Below are 22857 nucleotides of genomic sequence, written 5' to 3'. Positions count from 1 at the left end.
TAGAGAAGTATGCCAGGACAGGAAAGTATGGCGGCAAATAGTTAATAAAAAGAGTGTCAGTAGAGTGAATGACGCCTGAAACAAAGACCTTGGCTATTAGTGAACCCAAGTGGGGAACCTTACATAACGACTTCGTGAGGTTCTTCGCTTGGGGTGATTGCTAGAGAGATTGATCAGCATCCAGGGTCGGAGCAGTGTTGCGGAACGAACGTGTTATTTACTTAAATAGCACGAGAATTCTGGATCAATCTGAAAAATCTCTATCCCTTCCACACACTACTCCTTTCCCCTGCCGAGTGAGTCACGCCTACCCCGAAAGGGAAATGGCTTAATGGTGTAATAATAATAATAATAATAATAATAATAATAATAATAATAATAAATAATTAATTTAGGCATATTTGTTCTTTTAATTGATGACTATCTGCTATAGGATGGTCTCCCCTAAATAAAAAATCAAATTCTTACTTTATATTGTACAGGGGAATTTTCATTGTCAACTTCGAATTGGTGTAAAAATCCAGTGTCTGTACTCCAAAAAAGTCTGATATCAGGAATGCTGTGTAAACGCATTGCCAGTCGTTCCAGGCCTAAACCGAAAGCCCAACCCATTCGTTCCGAAGCGCCTGCTTTTTGTAGAATTTCTTGTCGCACGATCCCACATCCTAATAATTCTATCCATTTGTCATTGTAAAATACTTCCAACTCCCAGGACGGATGAGTAAAAGGAAAATATTCATCTACCCAACGGTACTGAACATCTGCAATCGAAAAAAAATTGATAACTTATTCAGGGTGGCTGACGAAATAAATTCCCGGGTTTTTCCCGGTCCGCAAACATGGTTTCACGGTTATTGAAATTTAAAAAATGGAACACTAAAGCTACAAAATTTTCTGCTTGAGGTAACAAAAACTGAGCTTTAAATGAAAGCAATCAAAGTGGAACTGTTAAATTTTGAACTTTTAAAATTACAATTTCAAAGTTTTTCATTAAAAAATTTTGTATTTCAATAATTTACGCGTATAAAATTGAAGGTACTACCATTTTTCAATATAAAAAAATATAAATCCAAGTTATCATTTTTTATGCTCTCAATTAAAAAATCAATCAATGAATTTTAAAGTTTTCAAAATTATATAATTTTCAGGAATTTTAAGCTAGAAACATCAAATATTGAAAAATTGAAAAGTTTAACTGAACACTTATTAAATTATATTTTCAATTATTTTCTTTTAAAATAATTTAAACATCCTTGGAAAGCTTCAAAAGTTTTAAATTTAATATTATTTTGGTAATTTTTTTCAGAACCTCTAAATATCTGTCAAAATGAATTGAGCTTTTTCTACAATTTTCAGAAAATACGGCACATTTTATAAATTTTTTTTAAACAGTTTTATTAAATAAATAACAATTAAACATTTATTATTTGTGGGTGAAATTTGAGTAATTTTAAGAGATATGTAGAAGTTTTGAATAGATTCAAACTTAATGTAAAACTTGAAATGATAGCTTAACATAAAATAAAATGTAGATTTTCGCAAATTTTAAACAAAAAAATTAGATTCCTTTCTAAAATTGTGAAAGGCTTCAAAAGAATAAAAACAGTTTCTTAAGATTCCTAGGATAATTAAAAAAAAAAATTTTTTCATTTTGACAAATTATTTTAAGAGAATATTTTAAAAGTTTTTCAAAGATTTAAACAAAATTTTCAAAAAGATTCTAGAAGATTTTAAGAAAACTTTCGAAAATTTGCATGATAATTTTTAATCTTTTAAAAACTCCTAAATATCTCTTAAAATTACTCGATTTTTTTCTACAAATGTTCATTTGTAAATTATACATCAAAATTTTAAAATTTCACTTACAAATTAAGCATTTTTCAAATACAGCAATTAAAATTGTAACGTTCAGAGTTTAAGGGCTCTTCGAAATTTTAAAGAGTCCTACTTAAATATCAATTATCTCTAGTTGACGCAGATTTTTATATGTATTTTTTTTTGCACTAGCCTATGCTATAGTGTTCATAAATTTAAACAAAAGACTCTACGATTTTGGATTTTGAAATTTTTAATTGTTTGACTATTAATCCGCTGCCCTAGAAGTAGTACAACTATTGACATTCGAAAAAAGTTCTAAAATTTATTTACTCAGGCTTTGAATTCAAAATATTATATTAATGACAATTTTAAACTATAACATTTTAAATATTTCAGGTAATATATATTAAATTTCTTTCATTTAAAAGTTGTTTAACATTAAACATTAGAGATAGTTATATAGTAAAGGGGAAAAGGTGTTATATTGTTTAATTTACAGCTTTGAAAGATTTATAAAGTGGAAACTCATCAAACTTTTTTAATATTTAAAATCATTATGACTTTTTAAAATAATAAAATAACCAAATTAAGGACTCGCATTCAATTAAAATAATATTTTTATTTACTTAATTATTACAATTTTTTAAAGGATCGATTTTTAATTCGTAAAATAAAATAATTTTCAAATTGAAAAGCATAGTGTAGTTGAAAATACAACAGTTGATTTTGTACAGAATTCTTCTGTTGGCAATTCAGCTGTTGAATTTTGTAAAAAATGTATCTGGTACAAATTCCATTGTCAAATTCCACTGTCAAATTCCACTGTTGAATTTTGTAGAAAATTCGTCTGTTAATTCAACTGTTGAAATTTATTACTGAAGAATTTAAATGTCGAATTGTCACCCAAGAAGATTCATTTTCTACAGAAAAATACGAATTTTCTGAGGCATACATGAATTTTTCTACAAAATAGTTCAATTGTCAACTAAAAAAGACATTTTTCAACTTTGAACCAAAAACAAGAAAGGGCCTTGGAAACTTGGAAGGTTACTTTAGAATATTCAGTTATTCATAATTTTTCGAAATTGTTAAATTTTTTATCCTTACGTTGCAATTAATTATTTAACTAATCATTAATTTTAATGATTTTTTCAACTATAAAATAAATTTATTTTTAAACGATACAGTTTTGAATGATCTAAAAATGAAACCAAACCATTTTCAATTTCTCGATATAAAATTATTCAGTTTCAAATGTTTTTATTTGTATACCATAATTTTATACTTTCAAATAATTGTTAGCTGACAATTAATAAACTTTATAACTTAATAGTGAAAATTTTTTAATTTAGAGCGTTTAACTGAGAACATTTTTTTTAATTACTGAAAAATGGTACAATATAAATTTATAGTCTTTAAAATTCAAATATTCCAAAACGGAACAATGAAAAATTAAAGAATTTCGAAAAAGTATTAATAAAAGAATATTCCAAGGTAACTTTTAAATTTTCTAAGGCCCTTTCTACTACTTGGTTGAAAGATGAACTACTTTGTTACAAATTGATTTTTTTGGTTAAAGATTTATGATTTTGGTTGAAAATTCATCTCTTTGGTTAAAACAAGGTTTTTTTGTTTAAATTTAATTTTTTATATAAAAATAATTCTTTTCTGGTTAAGACTTCATCATTTTAGTAGGGAAATTATCTCTTTGGTTGACAATTGAATTATTTCGTTAAAAATTAATTTTTTAACTTGACAATTTAACTACTCTATTTTTAGTTGAAAATTAATTTTTTTAACTGAAAATTGAACTATTTCATTTTTGGTAAACAATTTTATATTTTGAAATATAAAATTCTGCTATGTATTTGGTTAAAAATTCATGTATTTTTTTAAAAGTTTAGTTTTTTAAATTAATTTTTCTAAATGTAAATTAAACTCTTCAATTTAAATTGAAAAATGTATTTTTTTTGTTGATAATTGAACTATTTAGTAGAAAATTCATGTAGGTCGTTAAAAATTCGTATTTTTGTAGAAAGTGATCTTCTTCGTTGACAAATCAACATTTGAATTTTACAGAGCCAAATTTTCTAGAAAATAAACTGTTGCATTTTTAACTATACTACGTCAAAAGTCAGATATCTGAAAAAAATAGTTTTTTTATGATCCCAGGAAACAAAATATTATAACTGATTTTATTCCAAATAAAAAACATTATTTTTTATGAAAAATGTTAAAATCCATAGAAATAAACATTAATTTTAACCGATTTTTGAAAAATGATTGCATTTTAATAAATATCGGCTTATTTTTTTCGGAAAACATTCTCTACAACTCTACTGTTTCCAATTTTAAAAGTAAATGTTTGCTATGGCAAGATGTTGCTATGGTAAGTAGCGGCGGTCAAAAAAAATTCAACTGCAAAAAACATAGTTAAAATTAATGATTTTGTTGTTGTTGTGAATTTTAACATTTTTCATAAACATAATATTGTTTATTTGGAATGACATCAGCTATAACATTTTGATTCTTAGAATCATAGAAAAACTATTTTTTCAGATATATGACTTTTGGCACGAGAACCACCATAAGATCAATGTTTAGTTAAATAATTATTTTTAATCAGAAATGTTCAAAACTTTATAGTTTAAAATTGACATTGATACAATATTTCAAACTAAAAACCTGATTAAATAAATTTCAGGACTAATTTCTTTCGAAAGCCAATAATTGTACAATTTCCAGTTCAAAACGCATTAATAGTCAAACAATTAAAAATTTAAGCATCCAAAGTTTTAGAGTTTTGAGTTCAAATTCATGAACGCTATAGCATTGGACAGTGCCAAAACATAAACTCAAATCTGTGTGAACACAGTAATTAAATTTCTCATTAGTACAGACGATTCAATTATAAACAGGATTATAAATTATGAAGATTCGTCTGAGAATGCTTTGGATTTATTTTCGAATTTTCAAGCATATCGATCCCAAATTTTTTCGAATCTCCCCTCGCAAACCAGCGTTTAAAAAAAATTATATTTAGAGGTCCCGCAAGCTCCATGAAGTTTAAAACTAACTGGCAAACCCAGTTTCTTACGAAATTAATAAAGTCAAGTTTAACTTTTAAAAAAATAGTGGCAAACTTTCAAACAAAAATGATGAATTTACAACAAAACATGTAATAGTTGATATTTTAACCAAGTAAAGATTTTTATTTTAAATAAAAAACTGTTTAAATGAATAAAAAACACGAATATTCAATAAAAACTTGAATCCTCAACAAAGAATAATTTTCAGTGAACAAAGAAAACAAATTTCATCCAAAATGCAAAATTTTCAACCAAGATTTTTAATTTAAAAATGAATCAATCAAACAGATAAAGTTTAAGTTAAAGAAAAATAATTTTCGATAAAAAAAACAATCTTTTACACAAAAAGATATATTTTCTACTAAACTGTTGAATTTTCAAGACAAAGAGACGAAGTTTCTGTACAAAAAAAGTTGTATTTTGGAACCGAAAATATGAAGCTATGATTAAAAAAGTTAATTTCCAATCAAATTGTTAAACTTTAAGTTTAAAATATTATTTTTTACTCCAAAAAGGGAACTTTTAAGAAAGCATTTCAACTTCTAACCAAGGAGTTACATTTTCAATAAAAAGAACTTAATAGCTGATATTTCAATAAAAAATATTTTAATTTAAAATAAAACACAATCGAATTTAACCAAAAAAGATGAATTTTCAAGAAAAAAGTTGAATCCACAACCAAAACAGATTAATTTTCAATCGAACAGTTGCACTTTTAACAAAAAAAATTGTATTTTTAACCAAATTGTTGTCACTAAAAAAACGTTCAAAATCAAGTAATATTAAATGAAATAAAATGAAAAATATTTTGAAAAATATATTTTTTATGTATTTTTTTATACTCAAACACTTAAAAATTTCAGTCATGTTAGGTAAATTTAAATCATTACTTAAAACTTTTGAAAAGGAAAAATAGAAAATTCAGCGTTCAGCAAGAATATTCAGAACTCTAAAATTGTAATCATTCAAAATTAAAGAAATTATTCAATGACTGAGGTGTAAATTTAGATAATTCTATTTTGTCTATTTTTATTTTAAACAACACTATTTTTATATTTTCAATTTAAAAGCGTTTAATTTTTAACACTTCATTTAGAAACATTAATTTCTTGAATCTTCCAATCGAATATTTTTCAATTTTAAATGATTCGTTTTTGAAAATCTCTAACTAAAAGTCGAAGAATTTTTAGATATTACATTGGAAACAGAAAAATAAATACAAATTGAATTCAAAAAAATTTAATTACAAATTCTTTAAACTGAAAATTATGATAATATCAAATCTTTCAATTTGAAATTCTACAATTCCGAAGAATTTAAAAAACCCGACAATTTTATAAGTTTAGAATTAAAATCATGTAGTTTAAAATATTGAAACCTAAAATGATTAATTTTAAAACTGATTAAAATAAAATAAGAAATAATTGGAATATTTAAATCAATTTTGTATTCAATTTAAAAATGACTATCAAAACTTTCAATCTCATTAGGACCTCGAAATTGATTCGTTAAAAATAGTAATTAATTTCCAAACTGTACATCACGATTTTTAAAATTCAATCATTTTAATCTAAAGCGTAAACTAAAAATCGAAGAATTTTAAGATATATCAATGAAAATTAAAAAATTAAATAAAAGAATACAACTATATGTTTCCAATGTTTGAAATTGCCCAATTTTAAGCATTTCCATTATTAATTGTGTTATTTTAAGTTGAGTTTGAAAATTAAAATTTTTAGATTTGGAATATTTTCAAATAAAAAATAATAAGAAATAATTATTGTCGTAATTTATTTTGTAGGAATTTAATTTAAAATTGTTTAATTACAAATTCTTTAAACTGCAAATTCTGCAAATATCAAATCTTTTAACTTGATAATTTACTATTTCGACCATTTTTTTAAAAACCAGACCGTTTTTTACGTTTAAAATTAAAACCAAACTACTTATAATATTTTAATATAAATGTATTCAATTTAAAACTAACTATCAAAACATTTAAAGTTAATTAAAATTAACTCAAAAATTATTATTATTACTTCTTCTTTGTGATTGAAAATTAAAAATATGACAAAAAATGAAGAAATTATACTATTTAAAATAATCTTTAATTTAACGCATTCGAATTTTCGCGCTTTTTCCAAGATCGTGCTCATAGTACTACGTTAAACAAAATATATATTTTTTCTGAAATTCCGTCCATTTTAGAGCTCAAAGATAAATCTTGACACGAATTAAAAAAAACTTGGCAGTTTTTACTTCGTAATATCCTAATTTGATGCCATAATAAAGCGAGAAATTGAAATGGTCACAAATCGAAAATCCGCGTTTGAAGTTTGATTGTCGCGCCTGAAACAGTGCAAACCAGTGCAATTCGTGCAAATTCTTGTCTTGAAATTGTTACGCCGAGGTCCCACCTTTTTTGGTTCAAAAGGTATAATTTTCATCTGATCTCGTCAAAATTCGATCGAATTCTTACTTCGGAATTGACAGCGATAAATTCTATGCAATAATTGTGTAGAATCCGATTATAATTGTGCGGTAATCACGATTCGGTTTTGTCGGTTTTGCAGCTTCATTGCGATTGTCGAATGACGGTTGGAGATCGCAATCTTGAGAGCACAGAAAGTATGTTTTTTGTGAATTTTATGTGTTGTGATTAACAAATCAGCAAGATTTCGTGTCGGATAAACAAATTCGTGGATAAAAGTAATTTTTTAAGTCATTTTGAATATTGCTTTTCGTAGTTGTGATAATGGCCACTGGCGTCCGTTTGTTGGCAAGTTTAAACACGTTTTGTGTCGTTATTTTTGTTGTGAATTTAGCCGGTGGTAAATAGAAAAATTGACAGATTTAAAAATATGAGAGTCAAATTCCTGGATTAAAATACGGAAACGACTTTTTAAGACATTTTATCGACCTTGTGCTTTTAGCGTTTGACAATTTTGGAAGTTTTTAATCAATGTATTCCTCAATATATTTTTGCGGAAACGGATTACAAATTCTGAATTCTCGAATACGGACGGTACTCAGTTTTGGAAAATGGTAAGTGGAAGCAAAGAATTTATCATTTCTTTTGCGACGATGCTTTGAAAATTTTTTTAATGTAGGCTAGAATCCCTTTGTCAAATGTGTTCGATTTTTTTAACTTTACTAATTTCGAATAACTATTTAATTTTTAGGTTTATTTGTTTTCAATGTTATACAAATATAATTTTCCTAAGATGGCCAAGAAAATTCAAAAAGATTTTTAAAATTTCAGATGTAAAATCAAAATGTCAACAGAAAAGTTCATTTTTAATCAAATTGTTGCATTTTAAAATAAAACATATTAATTCTCATGTAATAGTAGGTATTCCAGCCCAAAAAACTTTTTATTTTTAATAAAAAAAAAACAGTTTCATTCATAAAAAAATAATTTTCAACAAAATAGTTGAATCTTGAACCAGACAGATGATTTTTTAACAAATTTATTTACCTTTCAACCAAGTAATTGAATTTTCAGCCAAAAAAGATAAATCGTCCACTAAAAATATAATACTCGATATTAACACTAAAAAATATTTTCATTTCATATAAAAAAAAAAGAGTTCAATTATCCCGAAAAGACGAATTTTTAACAAAATAGTTGAATCCTCAACCAAAAAAGATTTTAATTTGAAACCAAAAAGTTGCAATTTTGTGGATAAAATTGAAATTTCCACCAAAAGAGGTGAATTTTCAAACCAAAAAGACGAATCATCAATAAAATTATAAAATTAAAAAAAAATGTCTAGTGAAGGAAGAACAATAATTTTAGGCAAATTATAATTTTAAGAGAAAAACATTTTTGGTACGAATTTAAAATTTCTAATAACTATTTCTTGAGCTACATAGCATATTTGCTTTAAAATTGAATTAAAATAAGTTTCTCGAGAAAGTTCAAAATGCTTTTCGAACATTTTTGAACTTTTGGAAACCTTACGATGTTTAAAAATATTTCTAATCTCTTCAAAACTTCTAAAATTCCTAACTATCTTCTAATGTGACTCTTATAACTTCTAAAATTGTTTTAAAATCTTCCAGATTAATTTTTGAGATTTTGAAAATCTTTCGCAATGTTTTGAAATATTTTAACATATTCTCTTCAAATTAATTTTTCCTATTAAAGTACCACTTTACATATTCCCAGTAATTTTAAGACAATTTGTTTACATCTTGAAACCTTTCAAAATATTTTAAAAACTTTTGAAATGCTTTGGAATTTTTTAAATTATGCTTTTCACAAACATTATGAAAAATTAAAAAAATTCTCTTGAAACATTTAAAAATGCTCAAAAAGCGTTTAAGTTTTTTATTCGAATTTTTCAAAAATCTACATCTTGTTTTAAATGTGTTGAAATCTGATTAAGTTTAAAATTATTTTTGTACGCTTTAAAAACTTCTAAATATCTGTTAAAATTATTTTATTTTTTTTATGAAATTTTCTAATATGCAAAATTGCAAGATCTGTGTTTAAAATCTTCACATTCTTTTCCGAAGTTTTAGGATATCATTTGAAACGTTCTTAAATTTTGCCTTTTATCAATTATGCTTAAAGTGCAATAAGTTTTTTCAACACTATATAATTTTTTGTATTTTTTAGCATGTTTTTTTTCCAATTTCGATACAAAAAAAATTACATTCACATATTCGTATTCTTATTCAAACTGATTTAAGCAAATAGTACTTATTCGTAAAACTATAATAACAAAGAGATCAATTATCAACTCAAATTACGAATCTTTAACTGGAATAGTTTCATTTTCAGTCAAAAAGCAAATTTTCAACTTAATAACAAAAATGGAGCAGTTAAATGTTTGGTTAGAGGAATCAATTTTCAAGAACAAAAACAGTGACTTTTTAACCAAAAAGATGAATTTTCAAACAAAAAGATTAATTTTCTACCAAAAAACACGAACTTTTAACAAAATATATAAATTTTTTAACAAATTAGTAGAATTTTCAACTAAAAATGATAAAGTTACAATAAAAATGGAATAGTTAAATTTTAGGTTGAAAATATTATTTTTCAACTGAATTTTTAACAAAATAGATGAGTTTTCAACCAAATAAAAGGAATTTTCAACAAAATAGTCTAGTTTTCAACAAAATAACGAACTTTGAACAAAATATTTGATTTTTCAAATAAAAAAAAATTCCTTTTGAAAATAAAGCAAAGCTCGAACACAATAGTTAATTTTTCAATCAAACCATTTTCAACTAAAATTAAGAATCTTCAACCAGAAAAATGATTCTACAACAAAATAGTTCAACTTTCAACTCAAAAACATAAGTTTTCAACTAAAAATGAAGTAGTTAGATTTCCAGATTAAAAATAATTTTCAAACAATAAAAAAATATAATTTTCAAACAATAAAAAAAAAACGAATTTTCAACAATATAGTTGAATTTTCAACCAAAGAAAATAATTTTCTACCGAATTGTTCAATTTTCGAGCCAAGAATAAGAGCTTTTTCTACAAAACAATTGAATTTGATTTTAAATAGTTCATTTTCAACCAAACCCGATTAATTTCTAACCAGACACTTGCATTTTTTTCAAAAAAAAAAAACATTCAAATTTCTACAGAAAGAGATGAATATTCCACAAACAGTTGAATTTTCAAACAAAAATATGTAAGTCTAGGAAGGAAAAAAATTCAATCGAACTGTTGAATTTTCAACCAAGAAGTATGACTTTTTAACCAAAATTGTTGAATTTTTAACAAAATAATTCAATTTTGGACCAAGCAATCAAATTTTTAACCAAAAAAAGATGAATGCTTAAAACAAAATGTAATATTAGAATTTTCAACCAAAATGAATAAACTTTTAATAGAAAATAGATTTTCTCATTGAGTTCTATTAATTCGGTTCGTATTTAAGGGGAAAAACGAGAAAAGGGGTGATAAATACAAATAAGTTAAATACTAAACTAGGGTGGTCTGAAAAACTTTTTTTGAGCTAGAGGTTAATACCCCCCCTCCAACTTTCCATTTCCGGAGAAAGAAAATCTATATTTTTTTTCGAAATTGGCTGAGATACTTTAGAGTTTGATTGAGCTGCCCATTTTTTTAGCGACTGAGCAGACGTGTCTTCCAACAAAAAAAAAAAACAACTGATTTTCAAAAAAATAGTTACATTTTCAGAAAAAGCGGTAAATTTGAACTAAACAGAAGAATCTTCAATTTCCAACTAAAAAACTAAAATGATGAATCTATAACTGGAATAGTTACATTTTCAACCAAAAAGATGAATTTTCAAACGAGAAGATTAATCTATGGAAAAAAATACATGAATTTTCAATTAAAAACGAAATAATAAATTTTTAACTAAAATGATGAATCTTTAACTAGAATGATTGCGTTTTCAATGAAAAAGATTAATTTTTAATCAAGAAGATTAATTTCAACCAAAAAAGATCATTTTTCAACCTAAAATTGAATCGCTAAATTTTTAGTTAAAAAAATTAATATTCAACAACACAAAAAACACATTTTCAACAAAATAGTTCAAAGTTTCAACTGAAAGTAAAATTTTCAGTAAAAAAGTCATTTTCAGCAAAATAAAAAACGAATCTTCAACAAAACAGCACCCTTTTCAACCAGTGAATTGAATTTCCAATTAAAATTATGAATCTTCAACAAAAAATATTTATTTCTAATAAAAGAATTTAACTCTCAACCACGTAATAACATTTTTATTAAAAAAAAATTAATTCTGAACGAAAAATGTAATAGATGATACTTCAACCAAAAAATATTTTAAACGCTGGTATACAAAATTATTTGAAGAAAGATTGCAAACAAATTGTTGAATTTTCAACCAAACACATAAATTTTCGTCAACCAAGAATTAAATGATTGATTTGGGACAACTGAAAAATCCCAAAAAATAAAATCCCTAGAACTCTAAAATTCCCGACAATAAATTGCCGCATTATAAAATTCTCCAATTTAAAGAATTCATTTAAAAAAATGATTTATTTATTATAAATATGGTAATTGAATATTTTTATTTTAAAAATATATACTTAAAATTTTTTAAGTTTCTAAAATTATTGTTTGAATTTAAAATAACAGGAATTCAGAAAAAAATTTCATCCAGAAATTTTTTTCAGTTATTCTTATTTTAAATTCAAACAACAATCCTAGAAACTTTAAATTTCCTATTTCGAATATTTTATAATTTGTCAATTTTCTGTCAGGAACTTTATTATTTCGGAATCTTACAGTGTCGGCAATTTTATTTTTCGAGATTTTTCACTCGTCCCGTTAAATTTTCAGTTTGCAAATTTAATTTCCAACCAAAGAGGTGAATTTTCAGCCAAAAAGATTAACTTTCAATCAAGAAGATTAATTTCTGCCAAAAAATATAATTTTTCAACTTAAAATTGAATAGTTAAATTTTTATTTAAAGAATTAATGTTCAACCAAAGAGATGAATTGTCAAATAAATATTTTAAAGACCAAAAAAATAAATAAATTTCAAATAAAAAAATCTAATTTTCAACAAAATAGTAAACGTAGTAATATAGAGCTACTTTTACAAATGAAGAATCATTCTGATTCAATTTTATGTCGCAATTTAAAAGAAATTAAGCACGCTCTCGAATAAGTTCCCTGACTTCAAAAAAAATTCCCTGACATTTCTAGAGTTTTCAGGTAGACTAGATACCTTGTAAAATTAAAATCGGTTCTCGACAATGTTTGAACTTAATTCAGAGACGAAGGAAGAAAAACTAATAATTTACTTTAAATTTGAATTGACTTTTCTACATAAAATTTTGTTGTCGAACAAAATCTTAAATTTGCAGCATTAATTCATTTGTATAAATTCGAGTATTTTCATTAAAATTATTAAAGTATCAAATTCAATTTTAAAGGATAAACAGTCAAGTAATTTATACTAAAAAATTAATTTGCAAGAAAATTTACTAATCTTAGAACAGGATGTCTTCTTCTCTGATCTCAAAATATTCTAATCATCCGAAAATTTTAATCGAAATTAGATTAAAATTTTTTGGATCGAACGTGACATACACCGTTTCATTCATCCATTCTGGCGTGAAATCTCTGCCTGTTTTGAAGATTTGCATCTAACATGAATTTTGTTTGACCAATTATTATTAAAATAATAATTTGTATAATAATTGAAATTCTTATCGATAATAGAATATTAAATTCCATCAGAAATTATTCTTAAAAACTAAAACAATTTTTCTTAGTTATGATAATCTGATTCTTTCAATAATAGGATTTTATTTTGTAAATTTTAAATATGTTTAAAAAGGCAAGTAGTTTACTTCGGCTTGAATGTCTTTATTTATAAGCAGGCAGAATCGGGTTCAAAATATCTTCGAATTTGTTGAAAGATATTTTATCCTACATTTTTTATTTAAAAATTGTACCAATTGCATCCAAATTATTTAAATTTTTTGAACGATTCAAAGAACGAAAACTTGAATCGAATTCGTAGGAGCGATTGCCCGAAGATTGTCAAAAGTGGCTATATGCCGAAGAGCCCCAAAAATGAAGAGGGGAACTTCGATGAACAGGCATCTGTTCTTAAATGGATGGCTCTTGATAGCTTTTTTTTTGTCCATGATAGTCACTATGTCGATTTTTCTCTTATTACTTCATTCTCTGATATGTATTATGTTCTTTATCACTGTTTTTAAAATTATTTTTATTTAATTTTTCAACAGGAATAAAAAAACCCACAAAAAATGTATCGAAAAAAAGTTTCAAAATTCCCTAACTTTTCCCTGACTAATTTTTTATTTTCATTGATTAGCATTATTTAAAGACCAAAATTCTGATCTTGTAACATTTTTCTTATAGAATCTTTTATGAATGGAAAAAAACTATTCTAAATTTAAATTTATAAATTTTTAGTTTATTATTCTCAGGGCTGTCGCTAATGTTCTTTTGAATTGAAAAAGAATTTCACTTAAAAGTATTCGCAAAAATTCAAGGTAACTTGAAATTAATTCAAATGAATTGGAAAAAAATTTAATCCAAAAAAGGCGAATTAAAAAAAATTATAAACAATAAAAAATATGGAATAATAATTGAATTCAGTAATTTTGAAATGAGTTTAGAAAAATTAATTGAAAATTCCAAAGACCTCAACAGGATTTGCAAGAATTGTGGACCAATTATTAAGAATCTGGGATGCATTCAAAATGAATTTAAATAATTGCAAAAAAATTAAAATCTTGTCAAATCTCTCAAACCCTAAGAAATCCTTCATTTCTTGTGAATAAATTCTTTCAAATCCATTAAAATATCATAAAATTGGGTAAAATTCTACGAAATCTGATATTTCCTTGAATCCTGAAAAAAATTTTTAAATTCTTTGAAAGCTGATAAAATCCCCTTAAGTAATTGAAATTCTCGAAAATCTTATAGAATCACTTGGAATCTTTTAAACTATCTTAGAATAATATAATAATAGAATAGAATAAAATTTTATAGATCCTTTAAAATCGTTTCATATCTTATGAAATTTTAGGAAATTATGTACAACAGCATGCAAATTTTTACAAACTTCTTAAACTCATAAAATTTTTTTAAAGTCTCTTAAAATGGTTTAAATTGCTTGGGAATGCCTTGTAATCTTTTTTAATACCTTGAAATATTTCAAATTCTTTGAGATACCTTCAAATTATTGAAATAAATAAAAAATTCTTTGGAATCTTTCAAAACCCCCTAAAATGTTTCCAATCTTTTCGAATCCCTTGAAAATTTTAAAATACTTTAAGATATTTCAAATCCTTTTAAATCTCACCAATTGATAATTTCTTTGAATTTTTAGAAGACCCCTAGAAAATTATTAAAGCCCCAGAAAATTTCTTGTAATTATAAAAACTACCCTAAAATATTTCAAATCCTTCTGAATTCCATCAATTAATAATTCCTTGAAGTTTCTTGAATACCCCTGGAAAATTATTGAAGATAGTGAAAATTCCTTGGAATTTTTAAAAAATACTCTAAAATCTTTTTAATCTTTTGAAATCCCTTGAAAATTCTCAAATCTCTTAAAAATTCCTTGGAATTTTTAGAATAATCCTAAAATATTTCAAATCATTTGAATTTTTTGTAAATCCGTTGAAACTATTTAAAGCTCTGGAAAATTCCTTGGAATTTTTAAAAATACCCTAAAATATTTGAAATCCCATTAAATTACTGAAATCAATAAAAAATTCTTTGAAATATTTTGAAATACTCTAAAATACTTTCGAAATCCCTTGCAAATTTTTAAAGATCGTGAAAATTCCTTGAAATTTAATATATTAAAATAAATTATACATTTCTTGGAATATTTCAAAATACATGAAATTTTATTTAAAATTCTGGGCAATTTATTAAAATACCTTCAGATTTTTTAAAATGACTTAAAATTATTGAAATATTATGTCCGAAATATTATGAAAGCCTTCGGAATCTTTAAAAAAAATCCTAGAACCTTGAACCTAGAATCGTTCCATATCTTTCAAAATTCTTTAACCCCCCATGATTTTGTGTTTAAACTTCTTAATATCATTTTAAATCAATGAAAATTCTTTTTAAAAATTTAAATGTCTTGAAAATGCTTCCAAGTTTTTTAATATACTCAACAATTTCAAATATTTTAAAATCTCTCCAAATCCTTTAAAACTTTTTAAAGACGTTGAAAAATTCTTCGAATATTTAATAATTAAACTAAGATATTTAAAATCTTTTCAAATTATTGAAAACTATTCAGAATTTCTAGGAATCTTTTAAAATATCCTAGAAGATTACAAAAGAATTTAGGAAAGTTACTCTGAAAAAATTGACTAATTAGTGATTTTGGAAAACAGTGACTATGTAATAGCCCTGATTATTCTTGACAATCACTTGAAATGCTTCTTACAGAACTTGCCTGAATTTTACAATATTTTTTCAGAATCCTTGACTTCCCTAATTTTTTCTATTTATTTAATTAAAAATTCATCTTTTTTAAGATAAATCTCATCTTTCTTGAATAAAAATGCAACTGTACTGTTGAAAATTAAACTACTTTGATAAAAAGTCATACCTTTTGCTTCAAAATTCTACTTTTTTTGTTGAAAATTTAACTATTTCGTAGAAAATTGACTTATTGTTTAAAATGTATATTTTGGTGTTGAAAAAAAAAACCAAAATCTTTTCTGGATAAAAGTTTAATTTTTTAAACGAAAATTTGTCGTTTTTCATTAAAAACTCATCTGTTTTAGTACAAATTTCATCTTTCTTGGACAAAAACGCAATTATTCAACCACTTTGTTAAAAACTCATCCCTTTTGTTGAAAAAATGGTCTTTTTGGATTATAATTTCAATTTTTTCCTAAAAACTTCTTTCTTTTGTAAAAATTCATATTCTGATCGTAAAAATTCAGCTGAAACTTTTTTTAACAGTAAATTCAACTATTTTTCAAAAATTTATCTTTTTGATTTAAAAATTCATCTGTTTTAGTAGAAATTTCTTTTTTTTAAAATGAAAATGCAGAATTTGTTTACAAATTCTTCTTCTTTGCTAGAATCACATTGTTAAGAAATACATTTTTTAAAAAGATTTATCTTAAAATTCACCTACTTTAGCAGAAATTACATCTTTCTTGGATAAAAATTCAACTATTTGGTAGAAAATTCATACTGTTTGTTTAAATTTAGTATTTTGGTATTTTTTTGAATGTTTTTTAAAAATAAAAATTCAGCTATTTTAAGAGAAACTTTTATCGTTATTGGATAAAAATGTAAATGTTTGGTTAACAATTAAACTATTTTGTTAAAAAGACATAACTTTTAGTGGAAAATTACACTGTTTTGTTGCAATTTTCACTATTTCGTATTAAACTTACTTTTTGTTTGAAATGTACATTTTGTTGTGGAAAACAGAACTGAAACTTTTCTGGGTGAAAGTACAATTAAAAAAAAAAATTTTTTTTAAATAAAAATTCATCTGTTTTGAGAGAAATTTCATATTTTTGGATATAAATGCAACTATTTAGTAGAGAATTTCAAAATGTTGTTAACAAGACATTTTTTTGGTTAAAAATTCGTCTTTTTGGATTGAAAATTCAATTTTTTTGGTACAAACTTATTTCTTGTTTAAAAATTCATATTTTTATCGTGTAAAATCAATTGAAATCTTTTTTACCAGAAATTTCAACTATTCTTACCAAATTTATCTCTTTTCAAAATTTATCTTTTTATCAAATTTTAAATAAAAATGCAACTTCTTGGTTAAAAATTCTTCTTTTTATTAATTAATTATTCGGTTGATTCACTTTGTTAAGAAATCATTTTTTTCTTAAAGATTTATATTTTTACTTGGAAATTCACCTTTACAGTTGAAACTTTAACTATTTTGTTGACAATTAATATTTTTTAATTCAAAATTCAACTACTTGGGTATAAGTTAAGATGCATTGTTAAAAAAAAAATTTTATTGAAGGCTTGTGTCTTTGATAGAAAATTTAAATGTTTAGTCGTAAGGCATTTTTTTTGTTTAAAATTAATTTTTATCTGAAAATGTAACTATTCCATTTTTTTAAGATTGATCTTTTTCAGTTAAAAATTCTCGTTTTTTGGGAAAAAAAAATAATTTTCTTGATTTTAAATTTCATGTTTGTTGAGTTAAAATGTATCAGTTTCGTGTAAAATTAATTTTGAGCTGATATGTCATATCTTTGGTTTGAAAATTCAATTTTTATGGAGAAAATTCGTCTTTCGCTTAAAGGTTCAACAATTTAGGTAAACTCTTATTTCTTTGTGGAGTAAAAAATCTTTATTTGTTGAAAATTCATCTTTTCGGTTATAAAATTCGTCTTTTTTTATTCAAATATAAAGTGTGACACTTTTTTGTTGGGAATTTATCTTTTAATTTTGAAAATTCAACTATTTTGTTCAAAATTTAATTATATTGTTGAAAATTCAATCATTTTGTTCAAAAGTCATCGTTTATAACGGAAAAGACATTTTTTGTTTTTAATAAATTAATAAATTTGTATCTGAAATACTGTTTTATTCTGACCATAAAAGATTCTATGTTAAAAAAAAATTACAAGATTAAAATGCTTGTTTTCGAGAATATTAATGATCTAGGAAAAATCAGGGAATTTTGAAAATGAAGTTTTCGAACTCTTTGCCTACTTCTACCAGCAATAATTAGCAAATCATTTCTGTAAACTGAAAATTGCCTACAATAATATATAATCCGTTACGTAATTTAAGTACGGCCTGTTATTTGAAACAGCTAAAATTTGTATTTTAAATTAGTATTAAATACCTTTTCCAAAAAGTGTTTGAGCGAGTCCAACAAGTGCATTTTTCAAATCAAACTCCATAATCTTAACAGACTCCAAAGTATGACACCCTTGTTTATCGCGAGTCTCAATTCCTCTGTGTTCAAATATTTTTAATCCATCAGTTCCCCTCACGTTATCAAAAATTTCATCTGCAGTGCAAATCCTAACACCATCCACCTGGTGAAAAACTGGATAATGTGTAGAATCAATTTCATCCCTTCGGTAAACATCTCCGACGATCAGAAAATTATTAAGTCCCATCGAAACCAGTTCAGCTTGATGAGCAGTGGTGTGAGCTCGCAATAAAGTCCTTTCATTAAGGTAGTAACAATCATTTTTACTTCGACTCGCATGATCTTTTGGAATCAGTAAAGAATCAAAATTCTGATGAGTGCTGACAATTGGACTCAAATTATCAAAGACGCTGAAAATCGGATTTCCAATTCGATTATAGTAGGATTTGTAAAAGTAATTTGTTATGCGACGCTTAATTTGACCCAGAGGATGTTTTTCATTTCTATGCAAATCCTGACCCAATCTTGATATTATTTTTGGGGTAATGTTCGTCCAATCATCGGTTTCGTATTTTTGACCACAAAGTGCAATTTCTGTTTGTGGGTTTTCGAAACTTGGGACGGTGGAAAAATTCTTCTTAAAAGTATGGAACAAGCCGGAAATGTTCCTAGAATAATTAATTATTTATATTTATGGTTCGAATTTGAATTTTAAAAACGTCTAACTCCCGGGAAATTAGAATTTTTACTTTTGAACAGGGAATATTGTAAAAAATTATAATTTTTTCTTGGAACCTTTAACTTTTGAAATGGAACGGGAGATTTTGGAAAATAAGTTTAATTATTATTTATAAATAGTATTTTAAAAACAAAAATTATCCTCTTCCAAATCAGAATTCTTCAGATTTTGAAAATTCCTTGATCGAAATCAGAATTTGTTTGAATTTAAAAATTCTTTTTTTTTGCAACGAAAAAATTTGCTAGAATTTGAAACTTCCTACTTCAAAATTTCAGAAAAAGGGAGTTTGTTTTTGAAGTTATATCAATATAATTCTAGTAAGTTTACAAGATAATAAAGACTTTTAAATTCTGGAAGAAATAAAAAATATTTATAAAATTTTGAAAATATTTCTAAGTTTTGAAATATTTTTAATCTATTCAAATAATATCAAATACCTAAATATATTTCAAACGAAATCCAATTCTTCTTTAACTTTTGAAAAATGTATCAGACAATTTTTTGTTGACATTTTTATAAATCTTTGGACATGTTTTAAAATTTTCCTTAAAACCTAATTCTGCAAAACCAAAAACTTTTTAAAATTTTCCCATGATCTTTCGGAATCTCTATTTCGCTTAAAAATTAAAAAATCTTTTTTAAATTTAAAATTATTTCTGAATCTTTTCAAATCTTCTCAATATCTCTTGAATTTAATCGAATTAAAAAATTTCGATGCTGTCAAAAACTGAAATATTTTGCTTTCAACTTTTCTACATCCTTTTTCGAATTTTAGGAAATCATTTGAAATGTTTTCAAGTTTTTTTTTCAATTTTCTCTTATAATTAATTTTTCAAAATTAAAAATTAAATAAAATGTTCCCATGAATCTAAAGATAATTTCGTCTTGAATCTTTTCAGAACTTCTCAGTCTTCTGAATATCTTTTAAAATTCTTCGAAGTTTTCCTAAAACTTAAAAAATTCTACTAAATTAAGAAAATTGCCTTAAAATTTTCAGATTTTTCTTCGAAATTTCTGGAAAATCGATTTTTTTCAAAAAATTTGTAATCTTGCAAAGTTACAAAATTTGATTTTAGAATCTTTCACATTATTTTTCAAAATTTTCCGAAATAATTAGAAATATTTTCTATTTTTCTCTTAGAATACAATTAAATTTTTTTAATTTTCTCATGAAACTTAAAAAAAATTGTTGTTTTCTTTGAAATCCTGAAAAATTATTTAAAAACTTGTATATTTTTTTACAAAATTTACATTTTGTTAATTCTTTTTAAGTTTATAATTATTTTAAAATATTTTTTAACTTTTTTTTAATATCTCTTCAGCTTATTAGAATAATTTCTCAAAGTTGTCATTTTTCAAGATTGAAAATTGTTATTTGTCGCTTGAAACCCTTAAACAAAAATCAGTTTCCCTACATTTTTTTTTAATTTTGCAAAATTAAACAAATTGTCTGAACATTTTTCAGATTCTTCTTCGACAATTTTTGATTTTTTTTAATATTAAAAAATATTCTCTTAAAATTAAATTTATAAAATTAAAAAATCATTTTAAATATTTGAAATGTAAAGAAAAATTTTTCATTATCTTGAAAGCTTTCATCATTTGAAAAAGCTTCTTTTCTTTGGAATCTACCTTTTTGTATAAAATTTTATTAATTCTTTACACATTTTAAATTATTTTTGAATCGTTTTAAAACTTCTAAATACCTTTTTTAACTTACATGATTTTTTTCAAAAATTTTGTAATCCTGCAAAATTTATTGCTTTGAAATCTTTTACAATTTACCTTCTTTTTGCAAATTTTAGACAATAATTAAAAATTTTTCTGAAATATTTTTTAATTTTCCTCTTAGAATTCATTAAAAAATTTTTTTAATGTTTAAAACTTCCCCATAAGTCTTAAAATTATTCTAAATTTGTTTAAGAAAATTTTCAAAAATTTACATTTTGTTCAATCTTTTCAAGTTCATAATTATTTTTAAATCTTATTAAAACTTTTATAAATATCTTTTAAACTCATTAGAATAATTTCCAAAATTTAGTAATAATGAAAAATTTTAATTATTACAAACAAAATTTAATTTAATATTTGTCAAAATTATTAAAAAAAGCTTCTACATTTTTTCAATTTCTTCAGAATAAGTTTTTCCCAATAATTTCATTTTTCCTATCTCTTTGAAAATGTAAAAAAATTCAAATTATAAATGATAATTTATAATTAAAATATAAATTTTATGAAGAAATAAAATTACTTATTTGGAAATTATAATTCTTATGAACAAACATTATCTGATGTTCCAACTCAGAATTATATTTTTATTTCCAAAATTCCCTATTCCAAATCAGAAATCGTATAAAATGTTTAGCAGTCTCTTGGAACCCTGATATCAAAAAATTATATTTTCGATTGCAATAAATGCAAAAAAAATTAAAATATACGAGAGAGATAATAATTTAACAAATATTTAGAAAGTGACTTTCAAGTTTTAAAATAATAATAGTAAACATTGACTAATAGCACTTGATATTGATAAAATTGGAATGAAACTATAAAAATAAAACACTTACCCTTGCCTTGAGGACTTTAAACCCAAAATTGAAAATCTGAACATGATTTCCATTTTTCTCTCTTGATTATTTTTGTCGGTAAAATTATAGTAAGTTTTACATCTTATGACCTTACTTTTCTACGTAGTATATTCTGACATTTTTAATACAATTGTCGATAGTTATTTACTTAAACCAACTTAAACAACTTGTTATTTTTAAACTTGATTCCGACACATAACCTCATAAGGAATTAAATAACAGACTTTTTGGTGAATATTTAGACGCTTAGAGCAACTTATTTTACTTGGAGGCAACCGTTTTAATATTTCACTTTTTCTATTCACTATTTTATTTAGATTGCTGTTCTTTCGTAATAAATGTTATACATTTTTTAAACACTTTCATTTTATACCGTGTTTTCTCCAAAAAGAGGAATAAGGAATTAAATAACAGACTTTTTGGTGAATATTTAGACGCTTAGAGCAACTTATTTTACTTGGAGGCAACCGTTTTAATATTTCACTTTTTCTATTCACTATTTTATTTAGATTGCTGTTCTTTCGTAATAAATGTTATACATTTTTTAAACACTTTCATTTTATACCGTGTTTTCTCCAAAAAGAGCAGACGACACACTTTTAATTGATCAGCGCCATCTCCCAAAAAAAAGCGCTGGGAACTACTAACTTCAAATTTTCTAACTATAAAATAAAATCTAGCGAAAGTTTTAATTCACATTAAAAATATTAACAATATATCAAATCAATTATATCTAACAAAAAGGATGTTAACAAATCAAAGTTGTTTTATATCTTAAATTTGAAAATTTAATCTAAAAATCATAGAAGTCATCTTACGCGAAGTGGAAACATTTGTGTTTTTGAATCAGATATTTCTGTATGTTTTTCAGTTTTGTTCGAGCTTTTTTAAACCGAAAATTGACTATTTAAAACAAAAATTATTAGATTTCAAGGGTTCATAACGTATTCATATAATTCTTGAACAATTTTAGGTTATGTTAGCGTTTAAAACTAAAAATTAGTATTTAAAAAATTTTAAACAAAAATCAAATTACAATTCAAACAACATTTGCAATTTTTGAACAGTCTCAGGTTATATTATAATATTTCTCAGAGGAAATCAGTTGTCTTTATCATATACGATTTTATACTATAATTTTTATTTAATTTAAACAATAAATTGATATTTTTAAAACAAGAATCGTTAGAATTTGAAAAAGCTAGAATATTTTAACAATTTTGGATTATATTAGTTCATTATTCATAAAAAATTGGCACTTTTTAATCTCTGGT

The 22857-nt window shown here is 24.1% G+C and overlaps 1 protein-coding gene across 1 annotated transcript in view; it reads right to left on the bottom strand.

The window, feature by feature from the left end:
* Positions 1-22162, bottom strand: part of LOC117178836 (probable phenylalanine--tRNA ligase, mitochondrial) — a 27129-nt gene extending 4967 nt beyond the window's left edge. The window contains exons 1-3 of the mRNA XM_033370335.1: positions 21563-22162; positions 18224-18924; positions 469-761 (exon numbers count right to left, since the gene is read on the bottom strand). Of these exons, the coding sequence (XP_033226226.1) occupies positions 469-761; positions 18224-18924; positions 21563-21615 (1047 nt within the window). The 5' untranslated portion in view covers positions 21616-22162. The remainder of the gene's footprint in view (positions 1-468; positions 762-18223; positions 18925-21562) is intronic.
* Positions 22163-22857: the final 695 nt, after the last annotated feature.

Source organism: Belonocnema kinseyi, chromosome 8, assembly GCF_010883055.1.
Source record: "Belonocnema kinseyi isolate 2016_QV_RU_SX_M_011 chromosome 8, B_treatae_v1, whole genome shotgun sequence".
Classification (NCBI taxonomy): Eukaryota; Metazoa; Arthropoda; class Insecta; order Hymenoptera; family Cynipidae; genus Belonocnema; species Belonocnema kinseyi.
The sequence above is the reverse complement of the archived record's forward strand: the minus strand, read 5'-3'. Positions and strand labels throughout refer to the sequence as shown.